This window comes from Aulostomus chinensis, chromosome 10 (genome assembly GCF_037954235.1).
Source record: "Aulostomus chinensis isolate RoL2024-O1b breed Wild chromosome 10, RoL_Achi_v1.0, whole genome shotgun sequence".
Classification (NCBI taxonomy): Eukaryota; Metazoa; Chordata; class Actinopteri; order Syngnathiformes; family Aulostomidae; genus Aulostomus; species Aulostomus chinensis.
In genome coordinates, this window is record NC_141329.1 from 1,300,388 (window position 1) to 1,321,418 (window position 21,031).

The following is a 21,031-nucleotide window of genomic DNA, read 5'->3' on the forward strand; positions in this document are numbered from 1 at the left end:
TCCACATAGAAAAATAATTCCTCACGCAGAGCGAAAGCACACGGGAGCAAGCTAGCCACCAAAGCACAATCTTTGGAGTAAGGGTGAAGTGTGAGAGAAGATGAGGAGGCTGACAGAAAAAGAGAGGGGCAGAAGGGAGCAGGAAGAGGCTGTTAACCCTTTTCCTACTGTGTGCCACATATGTGGGCTGACCCAGACAGGCAAACAGGCAGCATTGCTGAGAAAACCTCAAACCATCCCACAGAGAAATTCAGGGCTGCTGCTGCTACATGACGGAGAATGAGAGTGAGAGTGAGAGTGTGTGTGTGTGTGTGTGTGTGTGTGGGGGGGGGGGGGGGGGCACAACTGACAGTTTGGCGGAGGGAGTCTTGGCTGTGCTGCCTATTTATTTGGATGGCCTCTTCCTCTCTCAGAAAACAAACATGTCCCGGTAATCTGACAGCACAGTGGGAGGACTGGCCAGTGTTCAGCCTCGAAGACCCTCACTCTCTCTTTGTCTTTCTGTTTCTCTCTCTCTTTCTCCAGTCACATCTGCTCAGAGTCTGTTGGATTACATAATATCCACAAACAATTTTCTTTTCTCTCCTTCCTATTGACTGATGGCTGTTTCAAAACTCCTCCAGTTTGGCACAAGTGTAATATTGACACAGATCATTCAGGCCTTGTTCCGTATTGTGATGTTGCTCTTGCTGTTTATTCTGTCGAGCCACATGATACCAGCGCCTCAAAGATGTGGCGTGGGCTTTGTCAACAAACTGGGGGTCCACTCTGATTGGAACATTCCGCCATCTAAAGGGAGCAGAAGAGACCAAAACAAATAGATGGCCAAAAACAGCTGATTTGCCTAATCGTTCCAATTAGGCCAAAGTCTTGGTTTGGGAAATGGCTTAAAATAACAATATTATCCTTAATAACATTAAAAACAGCTGGTCCCTCCGCCTCATCCCGGGTTGATTGAGACGATTTCCTCTGCGCTGGATTTTGAGATCACACAAGACAAAAAGATCACGCAACAGAGTGAGAAAGTATGCTAGAAACGTGGTTGTCAAACCCTCCATCACGCGGTTTACGTCCCCACGTCACTCAGACTTTCAAAACGCCTCTCAAAACCCATGTAGCCTGACCGGGTTAGCATGGCACAGCACTGGCAGACACATACTGTAGTGAGAAGTAGAAATGGACAGAATCCGTTACAGACAGAGATGGAGCGCGGCTTGCAGCACGACTGCCTCGTTCACAGACTGACGGCTGCCGCCTTCAGAATGAAGTGAAGTGATCACATGACCCCTCTCGTCCTCTTCAGCCGTACTGCCTGTGCCTGGTTTCCTTCAACACATTCCTCTTTTTCGTCAAACCTTACATTATACAGTTTGGTCAAACGTTCGAGTGACGGTACGTCATGTTGCTCTGAGTCCCGAGCTTCAAGCGGAGATGAGAGGAGGTCTGGTAAGATCGCTGCTTTCTAACTCCACAGAATTTTTTTTATTTCCGAGCTTGTAGTATTCGGCCCAGACTGACAGAGGTCTAATTTATCACATTTTGCACAGCTCCCCGAGGAGTAAAAGTATTTAAATAACTTTTTTTACATATGCAGTCCTCTCCAAGCTCTGGTGTTCCCTTTTAAGATTGGGAAAAAAGTCTGTAGACACAAACTCAGTTCTCCTGCATGGAAGTCAAACTCTCACACATCCATTCATCCCTTGTGTTGTCCACCGAGCTACAAATGAGGCTGCCTACTTCCAGCATTTAACAATGCAAACAGTATTAAACACACTTTCTTGTTATATTTAGAAAAATAAACTCTTGCTATGTCCAGCTGGGGGTTACCACACAAACCTCCACAGGACAATCAGATCCCGAGCCGGTTCTGACCCGTTACACATCGACTCGATTGTTCCTCAACCTCAATATTCATCACCCTACCAAAGTTCTTCAAACTACTTCCTCAACATTTTGAGTTACCGGATAAAACGGCAAACCAGCAGCTGATAACCGAGTCAGTGAGCTCATCGAACTTTGAGTGTGTTGCTGCTCTCTCGTGATCTTGTACCTGCTGCCTAACATGTATAACATGAATGCACCAACTTTTAAAATTAAATGTTTGGGTCAACTTGTCCATAGCTACTTATAGTAGCTAACAATGATCCTGGCTAACCGCACTAGGTTCTACTGGTGGAGGAACAAATCAGTTAAACCCACGGCTGCTGGAGGTGTGGCTCACCGTGACAGGACCAGGTCTACCTTCATCCTTCACACGCAAACCCAGAGAACCAAAATGATGACAGACTGGGTTTTTACTCCTTGAGAGGGAATCTGGTGACAGCCTTTCATGGGTTTCCTGGATGTTGCGCTCCCACAATGCAGCTTCTTGCTATGATGTTTTAGCTTGATATCCGACTCTGCCACCATGCGACGTGAAAGCCAATAAACTAAATTGTATCACTTCGCTTCTGAGCAGCCGTTCACGTATTGTGGAACTGCACTTGAACGCCCTACAGGGAGCTCTAAAATACTTCAGAGCACCCTGTGAAAGTTCAATGCTGACTTAATGCAGGTTCTCGTCACTGTATGGCAATATAATTACCCTGCAGTAAAGCAAAGGCAAAGTGCAGTTTCTGCCATAAAGCTGCTCAGGCCAGCATGAAGGTCAGCCTATAATATGCTTGTAATTCACTTCATTCTCATCTCATCACTTGGTAGTTACATTCAATTTAATGCTCATACTTGCTGACAGAGGAACAAAAAAAAGGAGCTGTTTTTGTGCTTGCCATGTTTGCACTTTGTCAGGCGGCACAGCTGAACTCATCTCAGTGTTTACACGAATAGCAACAGCTTATTATCCACGTCCTCCTATTCTAATGTGATATACATTCCTGTAGGGCTAAGTGTCTGAGCCCCAGCAGTAAAGTGAGCAGCCGCAGACTGCTCTGTAATGGTGGCTAACAGCAGACAGCTAACAGTAAAGGGCGCAGAGCCAGGCCGTTGAGCCCCTGCGCACCAGTGATAATCTGCCAATAGAAAGAACTAATGCAAGGGGAGCTCAATAAAAATGTTGTGAGGGGAGAAAGAGAGAAAGAGACCTCCTTTTTCCCTACTCAGCCTTCGAGCCCAGATGTTTATGGTCTGTATAAACTATTGAGGGCTCGAGAATGTCCCCCACTCAGCAACAGAGCAGTGCAGGAGCCCAGACGTAGCTCTCTCTCTCTCTCTCTCTCTCTCTCTCTCCCTCTCTTTCTCTGTCTTGACTCCCTCACTGTAAATCCATCCAGACACACAAGCAACAGCAACAGCTGAGAAACAGGACTATTGCTATTCTCCAAAGGCACTCAATCATGACCACCTCAAACCATTTCCACACACTTTTTGAGAAACTTCTTCAGCTTTCTGTCATGGATATCACTCTTTGTCCAATTTCTTCTTTTTCTTTTAATCTTTGGTAAATTTGTTTTTGGGTCTCTGTCTTCTTCTTGGCAGAAATGGAAAGAGGGAATGATCTGGGCTTATTCGCTCCTTTCAGTTCCCTCTCTCTCTTCTTGGAGGATACAGTCTCTCGTTGTCTGAGGTTTTTTGCTCTGCTCCGTTTCCAGCACATGTGGTATCAAACCGACCTACATGGGTGCGATAAAGCAAACAATCCGTGGTCCCTCCCTGACAGACTAATTTGAACAAATTCTCAAATTGCACCCCAAATTGAAAGCACATTGGGGTGCGGATGGCCATCATTTATAAAAATCTGGATAAGTGACCAACAATGAGGCCAAAATAATGCACTGGCAACTACCCTTGTTACTGAGAGCAGCTGGGTAGCCATACAGATGTTCAGACTGTGCTGGCGGATGCACCAGTGTGGGTGTCTGAATGATATTCCTGCGCATGACATGGCAGGAATGTTTTGATTTGGTATGGCCGTAGGGTGGGGAAATGTGTCCCTGCCCTGCACCGAGTGTACAGGGCTTAATGACTCTGAGGAATGTTAATCAGAGGTCCAATAAACACACTCACACATGATGCACACAGATGTGTATTAAATGATTGGAGTGCCCCTTCGCACAATCTATCGTTCTGAGTAGGATGGGGGGTAATGAATGAAGAGGTCCTGAATGAAGCGGGACGAAGACGTCAGGTGACCTGCAATCACTAATACTTGCAGGGCTTGGCTCAGTCTTTCCCGCCCTCTCAATATTTTCTGTATTCTGCAAGCTCGGCCCAGGTCCAAACCTCGTGAGTGAAGCCAGAGATCTATTTTCTCGACAGTTATTCCTCATCTATGATTGGATTTGTTTGTGTTGCAAAAGGAGAAAAGACAAAGGCTTTGGTTTCCAAATCACCAGCCCTGCAGGGTCTGCGCAAAGCCTCAACCCCACTCTTCCATCTCTTCCTTCTCTGTCTTATAGACGTTGTGTACTAAAGTGGTTCCTCTTGCCCTTAGGCTCCCAGTGTCAATAAAACCCACGGTTGGTTTCTCCTGAGAGCTGCTCCGAAACACGTCAGTCAGTCCAGGCACGGGATGGGAGCATTCATCTCTTTTGATTGTCAGGAATGGATCCAAAGCAATTTCAACTGGCAAGTGGAGAGGATTCCCGAGACATCTCTTCTGTCTCCAAAGCACACAAGGTCTAAATCAAAAAAGGGGCAGCAATGTGCAGAGTCGCGGTGCAGCACGCCTAAGCCGTGGCTAAGTCCTGCAGCCAGTGGCCATAATGAAAACTGCTGTGCGGACTGTGCCCAGTGGCGGTCAGACAGATCCACCCGCTGCACCACTGCACAATGAGACTGTTATACTCATGGCAAGCATCTCCCTCTGCCCAGACACCATGCACAGAGAAAACTGTTGACACCCACAAAATACAGTTCCCATTACATCACGCTGAGGCCCATCACAATTTTTTGGGGAGTAATGTTAAATTTAGTTGAGCCATCACTCACTCCACCCAAAGTTGTGTCATGAGATTCAGCAGAAAAAGTAGCTCTCTTCGGTTCAGAATGCAGAGTATCCAGCCTTTGTCTACAGCAGCGCATTCAAGATTCCAACCACGCCAGATGTTAGATTCTATATTAAAAAGTCATTTGCATACTGCCTCAGAAAATTGGTTTCGTATAACAGCTGAAACATATGAAGCAGGATTACACAGAGAACATCTTCAAAGGTAAAAGGCTCAAATTTAGTTGCCCCTACACACGGGGCTAGCGTGATTCCTGAGGCGATGCACCTGGGCTTCATCTTGCTCTGGACCATGTGGAATAAGGCGCTCGAAAATGTAGTGGGGGGATGTAATCGATGCTTATCTCAAAAGGGAATAAAAACCTCCAGGTTTCCACAGCTCTGTTTACAACTGCTTAGCCAATAAAGAAGTGTCATTGTTTAAGGATGATAGTAGAACATAGTTTGGTGAAAAAGAGAGTTTTGTGTTGTTTGCCTGGATGGCTTTGGCCTCATCTGAAGTAGATAAAAAGACATGAAAGGAGGCTTGGTTAACTCTGATCTCTGGTTTTGGTGAAAAGAGATGTCAGATAAATAGAGTGGATGAAACAGAATATTCCTAAAACCTGGAAATAAGTTAGTGTTTTTGAATGTCCGGTTGCCTCGTCTCATCGTCCACAGGTTTTCTGAATGGTCTTTTGGTGAAATGCCTGAAATAAAGTCTGTGGTTGACAGTCGGGGAATATTGTGGCGCTTTGTTGCACTGGATGAGGAAAGATGCCTCACCCAGGCTGTAGAGGAGGAGGAGCTATTGTGTGATGACCTCAAGTGACAACGTTTCACTTGTACCTTTCTTCCAAGCCGCACAGCTGCAGTCAAAACTGAAAGTTGGGAATTTTGAAGCATTGTTCGTTTTAAAAAGAAGTGTCTAAAGGAGGCTACGGAGGCTGTCATAGACATAAACGTCATCCTGCAAAAACAAGAGTTGCAAAGTTGTGGTCATGTTTCCGTGGAGCAGTTCCTTCATAGCAAACGTGAGCTTTGCACTGCTAATGATTGCATTTAGGCTTCACGAATCATAAAAGTGGCGTTCATTTCTGAAAAATATTTTGCAAAATAAAAAGTGTAAATCTCATAACCTTTTCTTCTCCGCAGAGCCGATTTTCCAAAATAATCCATAATCAACCATAAAAATCCTATTGGTTTATGGTCGAGGGAACTTTGGGTTTTGCCTACAAAAATACGTCATCCCAGCGGCATTCTATTGTCGGAATAAAGAGCGCATTTCACCACAGAACTGTCCTTTTGCTGCCTCGTTGACAAAAATCAGTCTTCTTTCTGCTCTGTTTCTGTCAATTTAGTATCTAATTACTGCTGTTGGAGTCCAGCATTTGCCCATCTGTTTATTCTTAAACATTTTCAGAGAGTATACTTACTTTCCCTGAGGTAATTGAGATGAGAGAGAAGCACTTCAGCATTGTACATGGTGGTGAGCCGGAGGAAATCATCCTTGCTCATCTTGCAGAGCTCTTTGCCGTCTGTGTTCTGAAACATGGCCGTGTCGATCTCTAGCAGGCCGTACTCCTTGATAGCCCACTCTAGCCACTGGCGCACATGGTCCTGGGACCACAAGGAAGGGTCTGCAGGAAGAAGAAGAAGAAGAAGAAGAAGACGACAGGTTTATTGACTGCACACAGAATGGTTCTGGACACAGCCAGGAAGACAGTTTTGTATCTCACTGGCACAAGAAACAGAGGAGAAATGGACAAATTGAAAACATAATTTTGTATTAGTACCAGACTTCTGATGGTCGTTGTAAATAATTCTTGGTCTTATTTTCACCATGAGAGGGTTTGCCAGAGATTTGGGATATTACGTTACAGGTAAACCAGCTTTCACATTCATTCTGAAATCCTTTCCTGTCATTGTTCAACATTTGCGGTGTCTTGTACGGTGTATTCTTCCCTCTGGCTGGTGAACTTAAACAAACAAATGCACAGCAGGTTTGATAAACCCTGCACAGACAATCTGGGATCCAGGACCCCAGTCATCCCACTAGGGGTAAAATAGCCGGCTCTGTGTCAGGATAACAGATGAGTGGCCTTTTGTTGTTCAGCACTAACACTTGGATAGCCTTTAAAATGGAAAATGAACCGAGACTCCATTTGAATGTAATTAAATTAATTTTATGCCCTCATTTTCTGGGAAATTCTCATTCCTCTGGCTGCATGGCTTAAGTCTATCCACAAAGTCAACTTAAACATGGAGAATACTTTCCTGAAGACTCGGAACAACATTAAATTATACAAATTTAAGGATGAGCTGCAGGAAACCAGAGGAGAATACATAAACCTGGCAGACGAACAAACGCGTCTACCTGCGTGCATTCAGCCGCGCTCCGGTGGGTGAGGTTAACATTGGCACGGTGCTTCACATCATTAACCGGCTAAATAAAAACTGGACAGCTTCGGCAAAGTTTGGCCAAAACAGTGGAGGGATTCTGTCCCAAAGAACTGACACGGAATTCACCTAAACTTTGGTGCTGATCTGTTTCAAGTGGCAAAAAAATAGCTTTTTTTCTTTTTGGCTTTGGATTTGGTGGAGGACCTTCATCTCCAAGCGTCTGTCTGCTGTATCGCTCTGGTGTAGTTACATCTACTTTGCACTGCTTGTCCGAAAACGTTTACCTGCAGGTACAATGACTCTCCGCTCATTGGTGGTCATGTTGGGGGGAGGAGCGTTCTTCTCATCCATGTAGCTTCCATAGTTCATCTGAGATGTGTCATTACTCCCCACCAGCTTATTACATTTACCCACACTGCAGTCCACAGGAGACTCCCTGCTACACACACACACACACACACACACACACACACACACACACACAAGACAGTTGTAAAAATATTATCAACAGATAAATTGGGTGTTGCTGGTTTTCCTTGCACGTCATTGACTTTGGCCTGAGATGTGTCAGCCCCTCACTGGCCAGGGTCGTGTGTATCGAAGATCAGGAGCAAAAGACAGGGTCAAGAAATGACCTGATGGGCGGCGACAGGGGCAACTGTGAAGAAGAAGATCAGTGCCATGACGGTTTACCTCGAGCCATTCATGTGCTCATATTCTCTCTTGACGTTGACCCTCACTGGCTGGTTGATCCACTCCTGCTGGGGGGGTAAAGGGTTGATTTTGTGGGTCTGGCCGTAGTCCTGCGCTCCAGATGCAGTCATGTCTGTCTTGGGGAGAGGGGCAGCAGCAGCGTATGGAGGCTCAAATAAGGACTGGTCTTCACTCACCACTGATAGCGCCTCCTGTAAGAAGATGGAACAACTGGCTGTTACGTCTCCCTTCACTAAAGCAGACACAGCAGTCCTCACAGAGATGCTACCGGCAATGACCAGGCTCGCTCACGCTTTGGGTTTCTAAAAGTCCGACCGATGTGTTAGGAAGTTTGAGGCTGTATCCTGGAGGAACTTGAGCTGGCCACCATGATTTCCTGGAGTTTCTGCTTGTTAGGTAGCACATAACTTTGCACTTCTGACTCTGAATCAAAAATCAAGATATAGTAAATCTATGACCTTAAAAAAAATGCTGTATTTGACATTTTTTAACCTTTCAAGAAACTTTGTTTCCAACAAAAATCTCCTGTCTGTACTTTCTTAGTTAACATAAAAGCATAATATTGGTTTTTAATTCACTATCTTCTGAAGAGCAAGTCAAACACTTCCTTGGAGAATATCAGGATTTGGTCACGTGGAAATGCAACTTCGGAATCTCATTTGACACAACACAGAAACTTGTGATGTCAAAGTTTCCCTCTCTTGAGGACTTCTGTTTACAGTAATTATGTGCAGTTATGGGTCATATCACAGTCTGGCATCCTGAGTAGTTTGTGTAAACAGCCCACGTTGCTACTGTTGCTTCCTGTTGATGTTAGGACGACTTCAAACATGCCCGCAGTGGGCTAAGACAGAGTTGTAAGCTTGGGTTCCGCCATCACACAGGTTTATCATCAGCCACTACGCGACGGTCCTGGTGGGAATGACTCATTGGTCCATGAATAAAGCAAATAAACAAAGCTTCTGGAATTATAAGATTCTCACATAAAGCCCTGAACATTTTCCAGATTCCTGGAATAATACGCCTCTATCTCTCATTTCCAGTATCTCTTCATCACTGGACCTCAGACTCCTGTCAGGCCCGGCAGTGCCGGCCTTGTCTGGAGCACGGGTTCCACTCCGCAGCTGAAGACTCAACAGAAGCAGGGGGGTCATGGCTACACTGACCCCTCTGCTGTGGCTCAGCTGGAGCGATGTAAGTTTATTAAAGAAAACAAAAGCAGAAACTCTCAGCTGGACAAGATATTATGTGGTTTCAGCGTGTGAGGGTTTGTGTAATGTCTAGGGAGTAGAACATGGATTATGTACGTAACGGGTTATATGTTTTAAAATGCAGATGTCACCGCTTTGGGTTTTACAGTGAACAGAGTCGGACAATGTCACCATCCTAGAAGCGTCCCAGGCTCAAGCTTGATCAGCTTCAAGAGGGTTGATACTCATTAAGAAGGACTTGATGAATCATTTTTCTCTCTTCCGTCATCGTTAAAAACAACCAAACAAACAGAAAGCAGAGAAGGAGAAGTCAGAATATCAAGTGAAATCATTACAGTCATGCCTCTGCCTCTACTTAGACTCGGCATCGGACTGATGCACATCTGGATCTGATAGCATCTGATGGCACAGCTTAGACTGAGACGTGTCTAATCCCTGAGGACTGAATTATTTCGTTCCAAAATGCCACATATCTGCTTCAGGGGAAAATTCTACTTGATATTCATTGATCAATATTTCCAACATGTAGCCATTTGCATTCTTTAAAAATCCTCAAGCTCTCACAGAACTTCAGTACCACTCCTCTTTGAGGCATTTCATGCAAGTGCAACGTTTTCATTTATCCATTTTTGTCCGAATCTTATTTTGCAAATTTTCATTGGCCACTGTACATTGTGTATCTTGACATACACACACACACACGCACGCACGCACGCACGCACGCACGCACACACACACACACACACACACACACACACACACACACACACATATATATATCAACAATGGTTATAGTTGTTTTTTTTAGTAAGCTTTTTAGTGCAGTTGTGGCTCCTTTATAGACTGTAAAAATAAAACAACCGTTTATATTCTGAACTGATTCTGGGTTTTAGGTGTTGTCTGTGTGTGTATAAAATTGAAGTTAGAAAATTAGAAGTCCAACACTACCAGAATTAAATATTCTTCAAATTATTCTACTGGATTAATGAAAACATAGCAATCATTGTTATGCTGCGTGACGTAATTCTGGATTCGCGGTGACATTAGCAGTGTGTTTAATTTACATTCTGAAGTTATGTCAGTGTTTACTGTGGAAAAAAATCTATCTTGTAAATACATGTGTGCATTATAGCCTTAAATGTCTTTACACCAGCAAAGGGTCGGAGCACGATCACCACAGTCTGTGTTGTATGATCTTCAAATCTAAAGTCGCGTCTCCACGCTAAAAAGCACCTGTGTTGAGCAGAAATGTCATTTTCTTCACCTCCGTCTAAACCAAGTGCCAAATACAAAGAGAACTTTAGGGACTTAAAAGGAGTAAAAAAATATGACTCTGCGGGTGAAGAGAAGATACAAACGCTGAACCTCACCAGAGCATTTAACCATCTCGCCAGAACTAGATTTTCCAGAGATTTAACCAGGATCCATCATAGTCTGAAGCCTGGCAGCAACGCTTACTATCTAGGCAGCGCACAGCAGCTAGTCTGCCCTTGATAATGTGTAGAAGAGTTTGAGAAGGTCTCATTACAGCCTGATAAGAGCCTCCTCAACTCTCATGACTGTTACAAGTTGTATTTACAGTGACATATCAGCCTGTGCAATTGAAACCATGATTGGCAAGTGGTGTGTGTCCTCTTATCAAGATTACAGATGGAGCTTAAAATAGGAACACTGGTAAGAAAAGCTGAGAGCCGTGCGAGTTCACAGTAGTTTTCCTCTCATATCTGCAGCAAACACACACACACACACACACACACACACACACACACACACACACACACACACACACACACCAGCAGTTACAGTTAGTCTCAAGTTTTATCTATAGAGGAACACATTTGAACATAATCGCCAATAACTGCAGTGAAGATAAAATTAAGAAGAACAGACAAAGAAGGAAACAAACATCCAAGTCTGCTGTTTGTGTGCCACCGCTGTTCCAGCATTGTGAGAGTGTGACACCTGCTGGGGGGGCACCCCGCTGCGGCTCGGCTTCAGTCACGGCCGACTCCTCAAGTGCGTCACGACGCGTCAGGAGTAGACTGGATATATGTAACCTCTCCACATCCAGACTACACGTGTCTGTTTGGCGTCCACACACACACACACACACACACACACACACACACACACACACACACACACACCACCACCACCATCCAGCAGGAGGGGGGTCATTCCTGTCTTTTGTTTAAGGAGGAAGAGGAAACCTGTCAGGAAAAGATTGTGTGGAGCAGGAAGCTCTCATGGTTGCAGAGCCCTTCCCTTCTCTCAGCGAGCATGAACGCAGCCAGCAGCCGCTCATTTACACCCACGGATCCAATTATGATTACGTTCCTCCTCCAGACCTCTGACTTTCATACACAAACACCCTCTTACACACACACACACACACACACACACACACACACACACACACACACACACTATATCTTATTTTATTTATATAGATATATCTATCATCTATCTATCTATCTATCTATCTATCTATCTACCTATCTATCTATCTATCTATCATCTATCTATATATATATATATATATATAGAGAGAGAGAGAGAGAGAGTTATATAGATATAGATATAAATATATAAAATAAGAGACACCACTTTCCACGTAAAGACATGCTGCATTCTTCCAGCTCACACTTGTTAACTGGAGGACAGACTGAACGCATCTCAGTCGGCTAATAGGGATTTACCATTCAACATCTGGCCGCTGCAGCCATAAACATCTGGAATTTGACTGTCGGGGGGCCAGTAGCCAATGTTAATATAGAGCAGCGCTCCTGACTACCAGCATTCCATTTCAAAATAGTTGTGTAACTACACAAGGAGCAGGCGAAAGGCACCATTGTGAAGTCTGCGGTTGAAAGTGTTGCGAACTCCTCAGTTGCCGCATCAAGTTACTAAATGACAGTTTTTCTTCAACATGTCGGACAGAGGAAGGAGCAGCGTCACACTCCTCCAGCAACAGCAGCACACAGATCCCCGTTATATCGTCTATAAACTCCCACCATCATCACCCCGCTGGCCGGTGACGGTCCCGGACCGGGCGACGTGCCACGCCGCTGTTGCGCAGCTCCGCACGTCGTATCCAGCTCTCCCTCCAGTCCCGGCTATTGCTCAATCCCCGCCGCCCAGACTAAACTAAGCCGCTGAACTGCGGGATAAATCATACCTACATGAAAGCCCCGTCTCCACCGCGCTGTCTAAGCGAGCGGCCACTCCTCGCGCCCGTCCAGACGTGCGTAATTGTGCGCTCGGTCCCCAAAATCCAAAACCGTCAGCCTTCAATCCACATCGCTGCGTCCCCTCGCAACCAGAGAATTGTTTAAAAAAAAACAGGGGCAAGGGGACACTTTCCCTCAGAGAAAAGAGGAAGAGAAGGAAATCTGGTCAGCGCGCTCTAAGCCCAGAGAAAGAGCCGCTCATCGTCTCAGCTCTCACCGACACACGGAGGCATTTCAGCCCTTCGCTGAAAAAAGGAGGCGCAACTTCGAAAAAGCGGTCTCCCACAAACTCCTACACCCCGCTCTCCACCCTTACCTTAATAGTTCCGTCCATTTTGCGCAATTTTCAGCGGACTCCGACAATATTCCGAACATGACACGCTCCTGAATTAATTCCAGCCCCCGGTACGCGGCGGAGAGAAAGAGACACTTTTACCGGATTGAGTTTTTTCTTTCCTCTAAATTTGGGAAGTGAAGTCACCAGTGTTGAGAAGGTTGAGGAGGAAGCTGTGTGTCACCGAAAGCCCTGCCTTCTGAGAGCAGGATACTGTCCCGGGGAGATAAGCAGGCTGAACAATTGACTGCTCGCTCCGCTCTCATGTTTTTCTGCTCGGAAATATTTACAGGATGGCTGCCTGCCGGAGCTCGCTGCTGCGGGCTGAGGGACGGCGGCTGCTCGGCCCCGCGGCGGTGGCACACATGTGGCGGGCTGGACTGGTTCTAAAGCTTCATATTCACCGAGCCTCCCCGTGGAGAACGTAGAACTGTTCTCTTACTTATCTCCAGTTTTAGAGCTCTTCCAGCTCTGGCCAGCCCCCCCCCCCCCCCAAACCTCAATAGATTCAATGTTTTATCGTGAAATTGTTACATGAAAGAAGGTTGATGGAGCTGTAAATCGGGGGGGGGGGGGGGGGGGGGTGAGCACCCATGGCGGACCTTCTTGCTCCAAGCCTCCGTGAAGACTTCCTGAGATGCCGCTAATGATCCTCCCGCTCAGGGTCTGCGCCACACGTGCGCGCTGCGTGGTGATCACACGCAGCCTGCAGCGGGGAGTCAAGAAGGGGCCACTATCATTATTATTATTATCATTATTATTATTATTATTATTATTATTATTTTCAGTTGCTAGTGACACTCGTGTTCCCTCCGCTCTCCTGGGTCACACAGAAAACATCCCCCCCCCCCCCCATAGGTATTTTTCTTTCCGTCTACCAGATGAAATTGCCCCCATCAATCCCAGCACATTTTGGCGCGGCTGGCTGACGTGGAGCCTCTGACCAGCGGCTTTGGTCCTTCCTCCACTCGAGATTCAACAATAAAAACTACAAAAACAAAAATAGGACTGGAGGCTTTGATCTCCTTCAAATCACCAGGTTATTTTAAAATTGTGTCCTTTTTTCCAGGACAAAGATACAAAAAAAATGTAAATCAGAACCCAGAAAATCCCAGTTAACAGTTAAACTGAATTTTGGAGAAAAGTCGCCGGAGCAACTGCTGCTCCCAGCAGACGGAGGCTGCGCCACAGCGGCGGGCAGCGGGGCCGGCCTGTCTGCTCTCCACTTGGGGGTCTGGTGGGGCTGAGGGCCCCACCCTGGGGACCACCACATCTGGATCCTGCTAAGGGTCAAGGCTTCTCCTGCCTGAGGCCAGCTCAGACTCGTGTAATTAAGGGAGACACCTTGTTTAACTCTTCAGTGACTGTGCGGGCTCGTTTCTGTTGTTGTTGCGCGCTGAGGATATACAGCCCGCTTATTCTTCTGGAGGCAGAGCAGTGATGAAGTGGCAAATTAGAGAGTTGCTGGAGATGTGACCTCCAGGTGCTCCAGCACCAGGAGAAACATCTGCTGAATTATTGCACTCTTGTATATCATCTTTGTCCATTCATAAAAAGGTGAATGTATCTTCCGCTCCACTGCTCTGCCAAATTTACTTCAAGTGGTGTAAATAATTGAAACAGCAGTGAGATGAAATACAACTGCAGGACGCGTTTCCACAAACGCCCTCCTCTTTTCACCAGTCTGGCTTCTAATCTGACAGCATCTTTGAAAAACGAGGCCCGGCCAAGATGGCTCCCTGTCTCACTCAAACGCGAGGAGGTCCGGGGTCCGGGACCTACCAGGACTATAATGAATACAGCGGTAACAAACATTTTGGAAGGCCAATAAACAGATGCAAGTTGGTTTACACAGTCAACCACAGAACATCTGGCTTGACGCTGCATCGAGACAGCCAGACATTTCTTCCTTACACCGCGAGCAGTAGCTCCTCTTGGGGGGGGGGGGGGGGGGGGGGGGGCAGAGGTGGGCGGACACGCCGGTGGAATTATGTTCAGCAGCTCTCGATTCTGAAACCATCCTCATATCAAGATCTATTACAGCACTCGGGGTGTAGGATGCATGCGGATAATTTGGTTACAGGCCTGGACGGAAAAAGTGAGTTTTTTATTCGCCACAAAGGTCCAGAAAAAGTGAGAAGACTCCGTCAAACGGGAGATAAAAAGAGGAAAATAAACTCTAATCCAGCACATTTTTCCTGCTGTGAAGGTTCTGCTTCATATTAAGATGCTGGCGCTTGTTCCTAAAATATCATAAAGGCTAACAAATCAAAATGATTGAGGAATTTATTTCCCTTTTTATATCTTTTTATATATATAGTGCACAAACCGACTCTCTCTCTCTCTCTCTCTCTCTCTCTCTCTCTCTCTCTCCTTCTCTCTCTCGCTCTCTCTCTCTCGGACAGGTTTATTGGGTCTCCAGAATGTGAACCTCCATCCCTGATGTGTGGGGAGCAGTGAGGAGGTGCTGAGGGGCCTCGCCGGCTCGCGTCCTCCTGGATGTCGCTCAGCGGATCACCAACTCCCATCCGCCTCGTTCTTTCTTCTCTCGGACTGAGAGACGCGCAGCCCGAGTCTCAACTCCGCCGGGCAGAGCGCGCAGTCTGCAGCACACAGGCACGAACTGTCTGGCCCCTCGCTCCAGGCCATAATTAATTTGAGATTTATTTTTTATTGGAGAGTTCCAGTCTCGCCCGGCCTTAACCAAACAAAACCAAATGCTGGGCCGCGGAGTCGCCTGGATGAGGGATATTTCTTTTAAATTCTGAACTGAGGCCTGCAACATTCTGACCGACGTCTCTAGCAGGGAGGACGGGACGGGGAAAAAAAGAAGGAAAGAAAACAGAATCCGGGTGGAATGACAATATTTAATAAATAGAAACAGATTCGATCTCTGCATTCCCACTACAAGTCAGAAACCGGAGGTTAAACCCGGCGGCTCGTGCCTGGTCTGGCATTTCGGAAGCAGAGAGACGAATTTAAAAATCTCATTTTCTCCTCCTGAACCTTCGTCTCTCTCCCACACAACAAACCAGGAGCTGTGGAGCTCCGAGGGTCCGCAGGGGCTCGAGCGCTGCGGCCGCCCGGTGAAAAGCGCCTTTATTCAGAGTGGAAATCAAAGTCGAAAAGACGAAATAAAGTCGCTCCTGCAGAGAAAAAGACCTTGATTATGAGAGAAGCTGGCATCACGAACACGTGATGATGATGACGATGATGACGATGATGACGATGGATTCACCCTCCAAATATTGACGCGTGACTTCACATTTATACCGCAAAGAAGAGAGAGCGGCGCAGGTGAGATAAGAGGCAGTTACAGGTCTCCGCACTGCGCCACATGCAGAATAGGATTAGAGAGAGAGGGAGGGAGAGAGACAGGGAGGGAGAGAGACGAGAAAGAGGGAGAGACTGGAGAAAGGAGAGACAGGGAGGAAGAGACAGGAGAAAGGGAGAGACAGGTAGAGAGAGAAAGAGAGCGAGACAGGAGAAAGAGGGAGAGACTGGAGAAAGTGGGAGAGAGGGAAGGGGAAGGAGAGAAAGGGGAGACAGGGAGAGACAGGGAGGGAGAGAAAGAGGAAGACAGGAGAAAGAGGGAAAGACAGGGAGGGGAGAGGGAGGGAGAAAAAGGGAGAGAGAAAGAGAAGGAAAAAGAGGGAGAGAGAAAGACGGAGAGTGAGAGAGGAGAAAAAGGAAGAGAGATGGAGGGAGAGAAAGAGGGCGAGAGGGAAGGGGGAGTCTGATGTGCAACTGATGATTCGGGAGTGTTGTAGTCCAGGACATTTGAGTCCTCCACCGCAGCAGAAAGTATGGAAGCAGCAGGGAGGCAGTTTGATAGGTAGAAGAAGAAGAGCGAGGGTAACATCAAGCATACTGGGTTGATACCAAACATACTGGGTTGATACCAAACATACTGGGGTTGATACCAAGCATACTGGGTTGATACCAAGCATACTGGGTTGATACCAAACATACTGGGTTGATACCAAACATACTGGGTTGATACCAAACATACTGGGTTGATACCAAGCATACTGGGTTGATACCAAGCATACTGGGTTGATACCAAACATACTGGGGTTGATACCAAACATACTGGGTTGATACCAAACATACTGGGTTGATACCAAGCATACTGGGTTGATACCAAGCATACTGGGTTGATACCAAACATACTGGGTTGATACCAAACATACTGGGTTGATACCAAACATACTGGGGTTGATACCAAGCACACTGGGGTTGATACCAAACATACTGGGTTGATACCAAACATACTGGGTTGATACCAAACATACTGGGTTGATACCAAACATGCTGGGGTTGATACCAAGCATACTGGGTTGATACCAAACATACTGGGTTGATACCAAGCATACTGGGTTGATACCAAACATACTGGGGTTGATACCAAACATACTGGGTTGATACCAAACATACTGGGTTGATACCAAGCATACTGGGTTGATACCAAATATACTGGGTTGATACCAAACATACTGGGTTGATACCAAACATACTGGGGTTGATACCAAACATACTGGGTTGATACCAAGCATACTGGGTTGATACCAAACATACTGGGGTTGATACCAAACATACTGGGTTGATACCAAACATACTGGGTTGATACCAAACATACTGGGGTTGATACCAAGCATACTGGGTTGATACCAAATATACTGGGTTGATACCAAACATACTGGGTTGATACCAAACATACTGGGGTTGATACCAAACATACTTGGTTGATACCAAACATACTTGGTTGATACCAAACATACTGGGGTTGATACCAAGCATACTGGGTTGATACCAAACGTACTGGGGTTGATACCAAGCGTACTGGGGTTGATACCAAACATACTGGGTTGATACCAAACATACTGGGTTGATACCAAGCATACTGGGTTGATACCAAACATACTGGGTTGATACCAAGCATACTGGGTTGATACCAAACATACTGGGTTGATACCAAGCATACTGGGTTGATACCAAACATACTGGGTTGATACCAAACATACTGGGGTTGATACCAAGCATACTGGGTTGATACCAAGCATACTGGGTTGATACCAAACATACTGGGTTGATACCAAGCATACTGGGTTGATACCAAGCATACTGGGGTTGATACCAAGCATACTGGGTTGATACCAAACATACTGGGTTGATACCAAGCATACTGGGTTGATACCAAACATACTGGGTTGATACCAAACATACTGGGTTGATATCAAGCATACTGGGTTGATACCAAACATACTGGGTTGATACCAAGCATACTGGGTTGATACCAAGCATACTGGGTTGATACCAAACATACTGGGTTGATACCAAGCATACTGGAGTTGATACCAAGCATACTGGGTTGTTACCAAACATACTGGGTTGATACCAAGCATACTGGGTTGATACCAAGCATACTGGGTTGTTACCAAACATACTGGGTTGATACCAAGCATACTGGGTTGATACCAAACATACTGGGTTGATACCAAGCATACTGGGGTTAACATCAAGCAAACTGGAGTTGATACCAAGCACTGGTTATTGAGGTGGACAGATGTGACACCAGGATCAGTTCAACATGCTTCAGTCAGAACGAAGAGCCCAGTTTGTCCCGCCAACATTACCTGGTCGAAGTGACGGTGGTGTCTTACCTTGACGTAAGACGACGTGTCAGGGACAGTTTGGAACATGACTACTGGACGGACAGACCCGGGGTGCTCGGTGTCCGGTGGGCCCTGGCGGGGGAGGGGGGAGGGAGACGAGGGTAAATCACCTGACAGGTGATCGAACCTTTCTGATGAGTTCTCGTGCCTGTGTCAACACACCACGAGGCCCACACACGGCCCCGACCCACCACTTTGACCACAATACAGAGAAGCAAATGTGCTTGACGGAGCGCTGCGCGTGACTGCGGCTCATCCGCGGACGCTCCGCAGCAGTAACCGCGTCTAGAGATGGACCTGATACAACCTGGGTGAACTTCTCCCTCAGCCGGGGCTGCAGGCCGGAGGAGGAGAAGCAGGGCCCCATCCCAGCCCCCATCACGTCCCCCCTGAAGCTCGCCACATATTGAAGCACTTTTCGCTTTAATAAGTGCAGCTTACAAAGTCTCGGGTGAAAGGGCGCTTAGAGGACGGTGCTCAGCCCCACCACCCCGCCCCGCCTCCCGTCACCAGGAAGCAGCTCCCGCCTCACACACACCTGAGGGGCTCAGGAGGTGAGCGCGACGTCACCCTCCTGCTCACACACTCACCTGAACCAGAGGTTTCTGCTGCTCGCTGAGCGTTCGGTTCGTTTCTGACAAATTAAACCAAAATGGAAGCAGAAGCGATGAGCCGCTGCAAGTTCTCTTTTTAAATTCACATTTTTTTTCCTGCTTAAGTGATAAGTGATATTGGGCTACCCCCCCCCCCCCAGGGTTTTGGGTTTTAAACTCGTAGTTTAAATGCTTGTGTGGGACCACTGGTTTTTGTAGTCTCAGCTCCTGCAGGCGAGCGCGCGGCTTTGCCTCATAAACTTCCCCAAATGCCTCCAATTTCTGAGCGGTAAAAAGAGCCTAGGACGCCGCATCTGCAGCCAATTAGGCGGCGGAGGGCTGGTGAGGAACGGCGTGAACCTTCCTCCGAGACGGCCCCGCGGGCCCGGACCCCTCTAGTGTTACATTTTAAGCGTCCTCGCTCGCTGCTATCCATCATAAAGCAGGGCCAACTGATCCCCGCTCCCTCGCGCCATGTGGACTCGCGCGTCCCCCCGAGCCTCGCGGCGCAAACCGACTTCAACCTCAAGACTCAGACGTTGAATGACGCAAAAAAGAAAGAAACAAAACAAAAACAAAACAAACAACACCGAACAAAGCAGCGACATAAAAGGGAACCCTACGCTTTAATTGTCGCCGACAGAAAAGCGCACCGTTTTTTTTGGGTTGCAACGCTCCGTTTGAAACACAGTTTATGAATCAGTGACGTCAACAAAAAACAGGTATTGATGAGTGATCAGCCTGAACGGTCACGCGCCTCTTCATTCGCGCGCTGGTCGCTTCGCCCACTCACCTGTCGGTCGACCTGCTCGGTGGAATCCCTCCGCTGCCGATCTGAAACAATTAGTCCCGCGCACACAGAGCCGGTTTTTCCAGAGGTGACGGTGAGTTATTTTGGAAGGGACGTGAAGGAGCGCCGGGTGTATGAATGGAAGCGTCCCCGAGCCCGAGCGCCGCGGCCAATGAGCAGCGAGGGAAAACCTCCCCTCCTGCCGGGTGAGGCCACTGGAGCGTGAAACAGAGGAGCAGCCACGGAGCACGCGAGTGTCGATTAAAATCATTCAGATGCCCCCCCCCCCCATCGTTATGTTTTGTCCGAGTTACGTTTTCATTCGAAATATTTAAAACAATCCTTGAAAAGATTAATGTTGCTGTGCGCGCGCGCGCGCGCGTGTGTGTGTGTGTGTGAGGGGAGTCACTGTGGGCCCTAAAAAAAGATTCTCTTTTACAAATACCAATTTACCCCAAATCACGCGATGTTTCCTCTCCCACCTGCTCCTCAGGTTCATGGCGTTTGTTTCTTGCTATCTCATATTTTTATTGTGATTTAATGAAACTAAACTTCGCACCAACGAGGAGCCGTCACCACCAACACCAGACACGTCGCCCCACACCGGACACCAGCCACGGCTCTCTCCTCACCGTCAGCCTCCGCAGCCCCACAGGTACACGCGGATCTCAGTCACGGGAATTGTTGCAGTTCCTCCGCGGGTCCCTTCCTGCTGATGACCCCGCTCACTTCACTGACTCCATTTCCTCCGCACCGAGAGGGAGTCCCAGCAGAGGAAGTGGGCCAATTCACGGCGAGGAGAGTCGCCCAACCGTGGGGTTTTACAGCCCCTCAAGGTCGAGCGGCCGCAGCGAGCTCAGCTCACGTCTGCGAGGCAACGCAGCCACTAAAGGCTCAGTGGGACCGAACTTTTCTACACGTCAAAGCTCATTTTCTTTGCTTTTTTTTCTTGTTATTTAGGCACTGAGAGCTTGGTCTCTTCTCGGCTGATGAATTCTGAAGCTGTGTGGGTTCATCTGGTAAACACCTTGTCCGTCATCAGTGGCCCGACCTTCTGTTTGTCGCGCCGTTTCCTAACGCGGTGATTAAAGTGCAGCGGTGATAATTGTGTTCCCAGCATGAAACAATGACCGGAACTCCCAGCATCCGTTAGACCCAAA

At 47.2% G+C, this 21,031-nt stretch overlaps 1 protein-coding gene across 5 annotated transcripts in view; it reads right to left on the bottom strand.

Moving 5' to 3' along the window:
• The window catches only part of fli1 (Fli-1 proto-oncogene, ETS transcription factor), a 32,005-nt gene extending 11,891 nt beyond the window's left edge, over positions 1-20,114 (bottom strand). The window contains exons 1-5 of one of the 5 annotated variants that reach the window (XM_086215435.1): positions 19,875-20,114; positions 18,477-18,560; positions 8,018-8,229; positions 7,609-7,760; positions 6,358-6,561 (exon numbers count right to left, since the gene is read on the bottom strand). In XM_086215435.1, coding sequence (XP_086071561.1) covers positions 6,358-6,561; positions 7,609-7,760; positions 8,018-8,229; positions 18,477-18,515 — 607 coding nt within the window. In that variant the 5' untranslated portion in view covers positions 18,516-18,560; positions 19,875-20,114. Of the gene's footprint in view, positions 1-6,357; positions 6,562-7,608; positions 7,764-8,017; positions 8,230-12,431; positions 12,587-12,795; positions 12,951-18,476; positions 18,561-19,874 lie in introns of those variants that run through there. The other 4 variants (XM_086215434.1, XM_086215437.1, XM_086215436.1 and 1 more) reach the window with 4 other exon arrangements.
• Between the last annotated feature and the right edge of the window lie 917 nt (positions 20,115-21,031).